This window comes from Ailuropoda melanoleuca, chromosome 6, assembly GCF_002007445.2.
Source record: "Ailuropoda melanoleuca isolate Jingjing chromosome 6, ASM200744v2, whole genome shotgun sequence".
Taxonomy (NCBI): Eukaryota; Metazoa; Chordata; class Mammalia; order Carnivora; family Ursidae; genus Ailuropoda; species Ailuropoda melanoleuca.
The window spans coordinates 88,929,798-88,942,236 of record NC_048223.1 but is presented as its reverse complement, the minus strand read 5'-3'; the positions used below and the strand labels follow the sequence as shown (position 1 = coordinate 88,942,236).

General features: G+C 37.0%; 1 protein-coding gene across 6 annotated transcripts in view; it reads right to left on the bottom strand.

Moving 5' to 3' along the window:
- The window catches only part of MAPK8 (mitogen-activated protein kinase 8), a 103,810-nt gene that overhangs the window by 12,732 nt on the left and 78,639 nt on the right, over window positions 1-12,439 (bottom strand). For 4 of the 6 annotated variants that reach the window (XM_034662838.1, XM_034662840.1, XM_034662842.1 and 1 more), the window contains exons 6-8: window positions 5,247-5,412; window positions 1,539-1,610; window positions 1-183 (exon numbers count right to left, since the gene is read on the bottom strand). In XM_034662838.1, the coding sequence (XP_034518729.1) occupies window positions 1-183; window positions 1,539-1,610; window positions 5,247-5,412 (421 nt within the window). Of the gene's footprint in view, window positions 184-1,538; window positions 1,611-1,969; window positions 2,042-5,246; window positions 5,413-12,439 lie in introns of all 6 variants that reach the window. The other 2 variants (XM_034662839.1, XM_034662841.1) reach the window with 1 other exon arrangement.

Genomic DNA, 12,439 nt, shown 5'->3' with positions numbered 1-12,439 from the left:
CTTTAAGTTTGTTGTGTTCCGAGTCAGCTGGGAAAAGTACATCGGGGAAGAGTTTCTCAAAGCTATATCCAGCATATTTAGGTCTGTTTTCAACATAAGTCCTTACTGTTGGCTGTAGTTTCTTCATGAATTCAGGGCATGGTGTTCCAAGCTGTTCAATAACTTTATTCCACTGATCAATATCTAATATCAAGTAGCTAAGAAAAATACTCTGTATCTAATGTTCAACACATTAGCCATATCTATATTAAAATGACAAGAAAATGGCAGTTTACAAAAATCCTAAGAAAGAATGTGGCAGTTATAAATCTTCTGTCTTATAGCCACCTTGTAAAAGGCAATGACTGTAGCCAGACAGAAAGGATCAATAAATAAGCTTTGTTAACCTTAGTGTGTGTGTGTGTGTGTGTGTGTGTCTACTAATACTGATTTTACCATTGAAAGAGAAGCTTAAGCCCACAAATTCTAAATACAAATAATAAGTGACTCAAGGAATAATGACAATTACCACCCACAGGGACTCTTAAATTTAAACTGTACACAATTCTAGAATACAAAATCTGTCTTTTTTTCCAGCTTATCAGAAAATGTGGATGCATTTCCTGGAGGCTAAGAAATATTTCTTATAATCTGTCCTACATTTTTTTGTTTTCTGCACTAACAGAAAATAACTAGTAGCAATAACAGTGATGGCTTTAACAAAAGTGGGATTTTCTTTTGCCATTCTTTGTTTAGCTTATGTTAATTAAAACGTTTTTAAAATGCTCTGAAACTTAAGAAAATGAGTCTGCATTTTGGTAAGATGTGAGGTTAAGATTCCCTGGTCTTTTTCATCGTAGTCTTTATACTCCAAGTGCTCCCTGTGGACTAACTCAAACTTTCTTACTATAACCCACTGAGTATGGCTTTTCCCATTCCTCCTCCTAAAACAATTCTCAGTGTTACTAACTAATAAACACATAACAGATCACTGTTAATATAAACTCTAAAACTAGTCAGATGAACAAAAAGAATGAATCCAAATCTACTCACCACAATACAAAACTATTACTGATAAAATTCTCAGATGAAAAAATCAGTATGTTATGTTGAGCAATGAGATAACAACCAAAAGACACAAACACACATAACATTAACAAAAGAGGAGGTGGTTGGGGGAACAAAACAAAAGGATGAACAGAAGAAACAGACGATTCTAAAATTCATATTAAGTCCTAAGTACTTCTAGACTTACTCAAGTGTATAATTATTAGAAATTTTAATGCAAGCCATGATTTTTGATTTAGGTTAAATAAATCAACTCAAAGCCAGCAAGTAATTGTGGATAATTAACCTGAGCAGTTGTCAGAATTAACATATAAAACAATAAATGAGGGAAAGGAAAGTCTATGTCAAATAGCAGGTGGTATTTTGAAAGAGTAATTTAACAATACTTTATTATTAGGGAGAGACAAAAATACATTATACCTGACCAAGCTGAAGTGCTGTCATACATTTTGACCTTTAGAAACTACATTTTAGGCCAAAGATAAGGATACGATCTGTACCTGGGAACAAAACACCACCTTTGATCATTTCTCCCATGATGCACCCAACTGACCAAATGTCAACTGAAAACAAAATGCAATGACATTAACATAAAAATTTTGGTTAAAATAAAAAAATTTAAACATTAAAAAAAAAATCACATACACCATGTATACTTTAAAATTATAGAAAGCAGTATAAAAAAAAATGAATGACAGTGAATGTGCTCTAACTACCAGCAGAGACTGTATGTCCTACTGCCAGATGCAGCCTACAAATATTTCAGCTTCTTGTCTCAACAATTTTTGAACTATAACAGCCACAAACTTTACATCTGTTTAAAGAAAACCATATATATCAATCTACCATATTTATTTTCATTAGAGAACATAAGGAAGTTCATCACCTAACTAATTTAACTGCTGCAGCAGCACAAGGATACAGTCCCTTCCTGGAAAGAGGATTTTGTGGCAAACCATTTCTCCCATAATGCACCCCACAGACCATAAATCCACTATATGTTTGCAGCACAAAAGAAGGAAAAGCAAAGCAAAAGGTCATTAAAATCAAAGAAGCATAATATGACTGCATTATATAAAAACTGCAAAACATCACAAAAAGAAAAAAGTGATTTTAATTTTAGCTAATGGAATAATTTAAAACACAAAATATTTTTCAAAAGGCTTTAATTCACAAAAGCAAATGTGAAGTGTAGCCTTTTAACTACATATCTAATTTAAAGTGAGAGCTATGCACAGAAATCACATAACTGAAAAACCTATACATTTTGTCTCTAAAAATTGTTTATAAAATATGAAACAGAACCAAACACATCTTTGCAAATAAGGCTGAAAATGAACATGAGGTGGCAAAATTTAATAAAATCTTGATACTATTTTGAGGTTCAACTGTGCATTATACTCTCTCTTTAAGTCAAATAAAAGAAAAAAGCATGAGCAGAAATAATCTAGTATATTAAAATAACAGAAAGAATGTGTTTCTATGAGTCATTATAGTTAAAAAGTTAATCGACAGCTCTTTAGAAATTTTCAAACTGGATTTCAAAATGGATAAATTTATTTGAAAAGCCCTATGTTTATTCTGAATTGAAAGTCAGTGTTTTCTTGGCAATATCACGCTACATTTATCCTATTATCCCAAAAGGAACAAGTGCATAGAGAATGAACAAATAATCAATGAAGAAAACTTTGTAAAAGAAGTATATTTTATATGTTTTCCACTTAAAGTTTTTTAAACCCATAAAACCAAACTGCTTTAAGAATTTAGTTTGAGTTGGATATAATATGAAAGTTCCCACAGATTTATTATCCATAAAGAGTCTCCTCGTTGACTTACTGCCCCTCATCAACTTTTAATAGGAGCTCTAATGAATGCTGAAAAGAATCTGCTAGACAAAGAAAATGGCGATTTGGAGATCTCTACCTGGTTCACTAATACACGCTGACATTTTATATCTTTGGTTTGAAAATTTGGTTAAAAAAAAAGAGAGGAGGTAGCTAGATTCATTGTGGTGATCACTTTATAATGTATATATATATATAAACACTGAATCACTATGACGTACACTTGAAACTAACATAATATTGTATGTCTATTATACACTTCAATTTTAAAAAAAGGAGAGTAGGTGGTTGCAGTTTAATAGAAGAGGGGAAAAATAAGCAATTTAAAAAGAAAGTCTTAGAAACTTGCATTTGTTTTTGAAGTTTCAAGGTCCTTTTTAAGAGCGAAAGAAGAAAGGGGAAGAAATAAGTGTACGGAGAGGTGACCATGCTGGTGGACTTATGAAATTAGAAGTCTGTTCTAATATACTCATAAAGAGACTGCCAGCTCATTACAGAATCTTAGGAACGAAGGTGGGAATAAATTTTGGAAATCCTGTAGAACTAAAGTTTCTCTAAAATTTCATATTAAAATTCATATTAATCTATATGATTCAACTTTCAAGAATAAAATTTTAGAGGAAAAGGTAATACTCATAAATCAGTTCAGAGAACAATTTTTTTTCAGGGTTTTCATTTTTGGAATAAATCTACCACAATAAAACTTCCCTATAGATTTTAGAGAATGGCAAACTTTAGTTAAATATCCAGGACATAATTTATGTAGGTAACCTTAAGAAAAACATATTTTTAAACAAATTTCAAAAGCTACAAGCATGAGAAGATATTGTCTGGGTTAGTAAAGACTTTCTCAAAATACAGTGTGACTGATTCAAACACAAAACTAGCTTTAAATGGTCTAATTGCTTAGCCTATTAGGCAGTTTAAATATATTCCATTATATTACAGTTTGCAAAACAGAGTTGTTAAAAAAAAGTGGGGGTGGGATGTTACTCAAAGAAGGACGTTCTTATGTTTAACCTTATTGCTAACATTATAGTGACTAAGCATTACATTTGACTTCGTTTCCTGCAGCAAAAAAGGGCAATAAAGTGATCTATACAATTCCTATCTAAGACAGGAAAACACGTCAATTCTTCATATGATAGTTTCTCTCAGTGCTAATTTCTGTTAGGAAGCTATCTCCAAGATCACATTTATAGGACACTGAGTGACAGAGTATCTGTGACAATTGTTAGCTTTATAGCAAATGCAAAAGCGATCCTTATCATGGTCACTGGAAGTCTCACTTCTCTAAAGGAAAGAGTCTAATACTAAATCCAACTCACTGAATTCTAAGGTATAAAACAATTTAAGAGAGTAAGAAAACAGAACAGCATGTTAAAGAGGAATAATCATAAATATTTAAAGTATTTGTTTATAATTAATTCAGAAAAGCAAAGGAAATTAAGCTAAAATCCTCACTTCAATGCTGTCTTTTATTATAAAAACGAATCTTGAAGATTGAAGTAATACAGTTTCTTGATTCAAAGTGAACTGCTGTTCCAGATTCCTTGTGGGGAAAAAAAAAAACAAAAACCCTAGGTCCTATTCTAGGGAGTATTTTGGATGAAATTACCACATTTTAAAAGTTACAGTGTAAGTCCATAATAATCCTGTGTAGATTTATTTATATCCTAAATATCTGAGATTCAACTTAAAATACATGTATGTAGATATATATAACATTTAAAAAAATACGTGAACTACATGCTTGATAATTTTCTTCAACCTTGATTCTAATGCTGAAATACTTAATTGAATATACCCACATATGATAATGCCATTTCTTTAAGGTGGGACACAGACTTTGATGAAACACTGTTTCTTCCAAAAGATCACCTTAATTAATTATCTATCAGCTTTGCAGAATGGCCTCACTGTAGCTCTTAAAGTTTACACTAAGTGCTATAACTTTAGTTTCATAAGGTTGGAAATATCTTCAAATACCACTAATGCAAAGTAGGATTACTACTAAAGATAAACTGTCAGTCCACCATATACTTCCTTGAGCCCCTGTTAGAAATACTCATTTTCAAGTTACAGGCGAGCAAATGGCATATATTCTGTTTTAGGAGCCATAGCAACAAATCTTTTATCCAACTGTAGTGTTGATAGTTATGTACTTATATTTAAATAAACAGGGGCCCCAAGTTTTTCCAAACATTTATGACAAAATTTATAGTTACTTTCAAACCCGTGATAAACATTTCAGTGATACATTTAACTTCTATGCACTTCAGCTTAAATATTTACATAAGAAATCTGATAAACAAAAGCAAATAGCAGTATTTCAAGTAAATAGTGTTTGCTGACCGTTTTCTTTGTAGCCCATCCCTAGGATGACCTCAGGTGCTCTGTAGTAGCGAGTCACTACGTAAGGTGTCATCATAAAACTAGTTCCTGCGGTCCTGGCCAGTCCAAAGTCAAGAATCTTCAAAGTGCAGTCTGATTTTACCACTATATTACTGGGCTTTAAGTCCTTCAAAATATTAAAAACAAAAAATGACTGCTATGATATATATGTTTTATAATTCACAAGTTGTTAGATCACTTTTTAAAAAAATACTTTATTTACTTGAAAGAGAGAGAGTGAGCGAGCAGGGGGCAGGACAGAGGGAGAGAGAGAATCCCAAGCAGACTCCCTGCTGAGCAGAGGGAGCCTGACACTGGGCTCCATCGCACAACCTTGAGGTCATGACCCGAGCTGAAATCAAGCATTGGATGCTGAACACACTGAGCCACCCAGGTGTCCATTAGATCACTTGTAAAACAATTCATGATAACTGTTGTAATTTCTCTCATTATAACAAACATCACTGTTCAGATTCATCGTAACAGGCAATTTTGAGAAATTAGCTTGATGGCATTTTTCACTTATGAATACATACATAAATATTAGAGAAATTTGTAATGTTTTATTTTCTAGAAATTATGATTAGCTAGAAATTTTCAATCAAGTGCAATAAAAGCAAGTAAAAGGCATTTCAAAGTTATTATAGTAAAAGAAAGAGAATCATTTATGCTCACTTGTATACTAAATTACCAGATTTTTAAAAATCTCATTTTAGGGCCATCCAGGTAGCTCAGTTGGTTGAGTGTCCAACTGTTGATTTCAGCTCAGATTGTGATCTCAGGGTCATAGAATCAAGCCCTGTATTGGACTCTGCACTCAGCAGGGAGTCTGCTTGTGATTCTCCCCCTCCCTCTGCCCCTCCCTCTGCTACCACATTCTCTCTCCTCTCAAATAAAGAGCTTTTTTAAAAGTGAGATTTTAAAAACATTTTATTTATTTATTTGAAAGAGAGAGAGAGAGAATGAGTGGGGAGGGGAAGAGAGGGAGGGAGAAGCAGACTCCCCACTGAGAAGGGAGCCTGATGTGGGGCTCAATTCTAGGACCCCGAGATCATGACCTAAGCTGAAGGCACATGCTTCACCAACTGAGCCACCCCCCCAAAAATCTGATTTTAAAGTCACAATAAGCTATATAAAGCTTATATCTATATAAAGATATTACAGGTCAACAATGGGGGATTCCATGTCAATGCAAGCAAATGTCATTAGACCTTTCAAACTGGCAGATTTTCAATTCTAAAGGACTGAAATGACCATTATCAGTCTTTCCATCACTGGATTTCCACTTTAAATCACACAAATTTACTCATAAAATTGTCTGCCCATGGGAGTAAACCACCATTGTCTTGCTGCCACTAATCCATAAAATTACTTGCTGTTGATGCCTTGTGAAGAATTTTCCACCTAACACAACCTTAAGGAATTCTGTGTTATGATCATTAAAAGGTACTCATGACTTCAAGTCCAACACAATGCCGTTAGCTCCAATGAATCTTATTCTGAACCAGGAAACCAAAGAAAGCAAGTATATCTTTACCACAAAAACATTCTATTACTGGTACTGACAAGTAGTATATAACATTAAATATCAGTGATTAATACAAAAGAAAAAGAGATGGTCTGAAAGACAGTGTTTACACTTTTGCAACATTTACATCCAGAAAATTACGTATGTTGCCTTCAGCATATTTTGGCAGGTGATCATGAATGGGTTTAGAACGTATATAATCTAAGGGCTTTTTCAAATTAAAAATAGATATCAACAGGCTTAGTGAAATAGAAGATGGAAATTTTCATTATTGTTATTCTGTAAATATAATGGTATATTATTTACAAAATATATTATCTCAGCAAAGTAACACAGACTATTCAAGAATTAAGTATTACAAGCTTTGATACTGCTTCAGTTTCTACTGTGATGGGTACAGATATGGCTCTTTATACTACTGCATTCTAGCCTAGCAATAAGATTCCAACCTCACATCCTTTACTTTGGAAAGATTAAGAGCACAATACAATTTTTTTGAGAAATATTTTTTATCAAGAAAAAAACAGTAAAAAAAAAATGCTTCAACAATACTACCTGAAATTCATCTTTGTACATCAATATCAATCTATACCTTTCTACAGATGTTAGAAACATTGCCAACTATATATGAGAATAATAAGTGAATTTGTATAAATTTGTGGCAGAGGAAGTAGAACCTAATATTCCAACTTCTCCCCCATAATTTTTTAGCTTCCTTACATGCAAGGCCTAACTGAGATTAGTTTTAGTCAATAGGATGGGAGTGGGAGCAAAGAACAGGAGGGCCATGTACAACATCCTGTTGTCTCTTCCCCTGTTTTGTTGATTAGTACCATTCCAGGCAGTCTGTCAGCCCAGGTTGTTGAGCACAAGGCAGAATCTTTACCCCACACCATGATCTGCCCTGGACATGGAGTATGGAAAGTAAACCTTAGTTGTGTTAAGCTACTAAGAATTTAGGGTTTATTTGTTACCTTGGCATAGCCTAGTTGTAATACTGTAATTTATAATAAGAAATACATATTTGGTCTTTGTCCCAATTACTGGCACACAGCTTCTAAAACCGTTAGAATTACCTAAAAGATAAGAGCAATAAAGGTGAAAGGAGTACCTTTTGTTATTCATAAGAAGTCCCTATCAGGGCACCCAGGCGGCTCAGTCAGTTGAGCATGGAACTCTTGATTTTGGCTCAGGTCATGATCTCAGAGTTGGGAGACTGAGCCCCACGTCTGGCTCCGTGCTGGCCATGGAGCCTGCCTAAGATTCTCTCTCTTCTCCCCTCTCCCTCTGCACCACCCCTCTTCCCCCACCCCTGCACTCCTGTTCCTTCTTAAAAAAAAAGTCCCTTTCAAGGATACCGGAGTTTATGTTATTAATGAGGTGGCTTTTGGAAAGTTCCAAAGGATGGGGGCTGGTTGCCAGGGAAAAAAACAAAGTAATTAAAGGGTTGGAACTTTCAGCATTTCCTACCCAAAACCTCCATCCAGGGAGGGGGGAGGGCTAAAGACTGAGCTCCATCATCAAAGGCCAATGATTTAATCAATCATTCCAGGTAATGAAGCCTCCATAAAAACACAAAAGGAGTGGTAAGGAGAACTTGCAGGTTAGCGAACATGTGGAAGTGCTGGGAGACTGGTGCACCCAGAGAGGACACAGAAACTCTGCTCCCCTTCCCATTTACCTCGCCCAATACATATCTCCATTTGGCTGTTTCTGAGTTATGTCCTTCGTAATAAACTGGTAATCTAGTAAGTAAAACATTTTCCTGATTTCTGTGAGGCACTCTAGCAAGTTAATTGAGCCTGAGGACGGGGATCTTGCAAATCTCTGAATTACAGCCAGTAGGTCAGAACCACAGATAACCACCTGGGTTTGAGATGGGCATGTGAACAGCAGGCACTTGGAGGACTAATCCCTTAACGTGCTGGATCTGATGCTATCTCCAGGCAGGTAATGTGAGGAATGACATGTCAGCTGGTGTCCAGAGAACCTGAGATTTGTTTGGTGTGGGAAAAACTACCACACATTTGGTGTTAGAAGTAATAATGTAAGGGGCGCCTGGGTGGCACAGCGGTTAAGCGTCTGCCTTCGGCTCAGGGCATGATCCCGGCGTTCTGGGATCGAGCCCCACATCAGGCTCTTCTGCTATGAGCCTGCTTCTTCCTCTCGTACTCCCCCTGTTTGTGTTCCCTCTCTCGCTGGCTGTCTCTATCTCTGTCAAATAAATAAAAAATCTTTATAAAAAAAAAAGATTAAAAAAAAAAAGAGAGAGAAGTAATAATGTAAGAGTAAAGGAGACACATAGAAATATTTTTCCTTTATTCTATTCTAACACTAAAATTAGTGCCAGAAATGGGGTGTTACTATTATAAACACAGGATCATAGCTTAGCAGTTTGAGCCACAGGCAGCAGGGAAACTAATACCAGAGATTGGATTGGTGATCCAGGTTATGTAATAGCAATACATTTCAGGATACTGCCCCTTGCAATAACCTGGAAAGCACAGCACTTGTATAATGAACCTGAAACTCTAGAACAAGGATTGACAAGTTAAGGCCTGTTTTTGTGAAGAAAGTATTATTAGAACACAGTCCTGCCCATTAAATCACCTACTGTATACAGCTTCTTCTGTGTTACAATGGCAGAGCTGAACAGCTGTGACAGAGACTCTATTATCTGCAAAGCCTAAAATATTTACTAACAAGCCTTTATAGAAAAAGTTAGCTGATCCCTCCTCTAGAAGAGATTGGAAAGCAAAACTTTAGTAGTGCATTGGTGGCTACTGGCTGCATTTGAAAGAACTGGCCACTTTAAAAGCAGAAATGAAAGAGAACCAGAATCTAGAATTTCAGGACCTTGCCATTCTAGAAAAGCTAAATGTTACTAAACCGTTAAAAAAATGGCAGATTGTCCAGTAAATCTCTCCCCCACCCAACCCAGTATATAGATGCTCCCTGACTTCATGATAGGGTTATGTCCCAATAAACCCTCATAAGTTGAAAATATCATAAGCTGAAAATGCTTTTAGTACACCTAACCTACCAAACATCATAGTTTAGGCTAGCCTAACTTCAACATGCTCGGGACACTTACCTTAGCCTATGGTTGGGCAAAATCATCTGATGCAAAGCCTATTTTATAACAAAGTGTTGGAATATCTCACGTAATTTATCGAGTAGTGTACTGAAAGTGAAAATCAGAATGTGTGGGTACAGAATACTTGTAAGTGCAGCAGTTGTTCACCCCTGTGACTGCGTGCCTCACTGGGAGCTGCTGCTCACTGCTAATGCCCAGCATCACGGGAGGGTAGTGGACAACATACTGCTAACCTGGGAGAAGATCAAAATCCAAAGTATGAAATGTGTATCACTTTTCACACCATTGTAAAAATTAGGTTGAAAGGTTGAACCACCATAAGTAGGGGACCATCTGTACTCCTCCATTTTACTAATGAGCCTTGACAGATGACGTGTTTAGGCAATGGAATGTGAAGGAATATGATGTTCACCAAATCTGAAAAAAAGTTTTAAATATGCTTGATTTAGCTTGGCTCTTGCTCCACTGTCTTTCACCATGAGAAAAGGATGCGCCCCAGGGAGGTACTCCTTCAGCCTGGATGCTGAAACCTGAACAAGGACAAACCCTGAACCTGACCCCATGATCTGGAGCAGTGCCATATAACCGAACTGCAGAATCCTGAGCAAGCGATAAATGTTTTGTTAAGCTACCGATACCTTAGATTTGTTTTTCATGCATCACTTCCACATAATAATTCTGAAAATCCTTGAGGGAAAAAGAGCTGTACATTCTTTCAGTTGATGAAAATGCTTTAGATTTACCAACAGAAGCCTGAAAGCTTAAAGGTAGACATTCAGTAGAATACAGAGCCAGTGACTAACAAATGTGCTCTAAAAATAACTGTAATTAAAAAGAAGCAGCCTCCTAAACTTCTGATGGAGCTGTACTATCAAAAAACTCCGTTAGTCTGTGACTTTTCAGGGCAATTCTGCCCCCAGGGGATAGCTGGCACTGTTCAGAGACATTTTTGGTTGTCACAATTGGGGAGTACTGGCAGCATCTAGTGAGTAGAGGCCAGGAATGTGCTAAACACTCTACAATGCACAGGACAGCTCCTCCAAAGAAAGAATTCTTTATCCAAAACATCAATAGTGTCCAGACTGAGAAGGACCGCCTTAAAATGGCACTTGGGCCCCCAATATTTTACAGAGAGTAAGCTGAGAAAGCTGAGCAGCCCCCAAGGAGAACACATTTTCCAATAACCACTTTAGATATATTCAAAAGGATAGCAGAAAAAAACACACTTCACAGAGTGGAGCCAGGTACTACAGAGAACAGAGCATTCCTTGCAGAAATGAGATTCAGGGACTAATCAAGGAATACTCCCCCACCCCATCTCCAAGGGAAGCGACACTCACAACATCTGCCCAACAGAATGTCTTTCTTTCTTAAAATAATTTTTAAAATGTATTTATTTATTTATTTGAGAGAGAGAGAGAAAGAGAGAGCAAGCGTGGGGTCTGCCTAAGACTCTATGCCGAGCATGGAGTCCAACACAAGACTTTCTCCCACGATGCTGAGATCTAATGACCTGAGCTGAAACCAAGAGTCAGAGGCTTAACTGACTGTACCACCCAGGCACCCTCGCTCAACAGACTTTCAAATTACAAATAACCCATGACTAAACTTTTCAATTTCCCAAATGGGACTGTTTACTGGATCTGAAGTAGAGATTACCATGTATCACTTGAGAAATAAATGCCTTAATAGACTAGGATTTTGGGTTATCTCCCCTAAGCAGGGGGTGAATAAAGGTGTGGAATAAAGGGAGCAAAGAAATGTTTCATGACCAGAACGGTAGACTGTGACAGAGACAAATGCTCACCAACATTCTGAAGTCCGCCTCTCCACATTTCCCTGTCCCTTATAATTAGGTTCTCATGTTCTGCCAATGGGCTCAGAGCAGAGGTGGCATGTGTCCCTTCCAGGCCAAAGCACAGAAGAGACAGTACACACCACCTGGCTTTCTCCTCCCCGACACAATGACCAGGAACCACACAGATGGTGGAGCGTCATTCAGCTTGGGTCTCTAAGGGACTATGTGGAACCCCATTCCCAGCCCTGACTTGTACTAAAACCCTAACAGCGGAAAGTTCAGGTTATTTTACCAAGTGAACGATCTTAGACCAGCAGAGGTATTAGGCTGGGGTGAAGGGTATTTAGACTTAGTAGCAAAGCAGAGAGATGAGTATCAGTTGTGGCCTCAAGACCAGTTACAGGAGTGGGTGCTGTCGTTTACCCAATTAAACTTCTTCTAAGTTAGTCAAGGAACAAATATCAAGTAAAATCCTGGAGGAGTAGTATCCAGAACTTACTGTACGAAGGAAATAGGAACAAGTGGCACCAGAGGTGTCCTAAAGTGAGTCCTGTGGTGCCTGTTCTGATCCCTGGTTCAGAATCCCTCCCAGCTGCTAGCAGTATTGGTTGCTGAGTTTTCAGCAAATCTCTCTCCTGGAACTGCCTACAGCCACAGAGAGCCACCTTTTCCAAGGTCATGCTGTTCTCAAAGTCCAATTGAATCACCAGCTGAGGACTCTGGAGTGACTG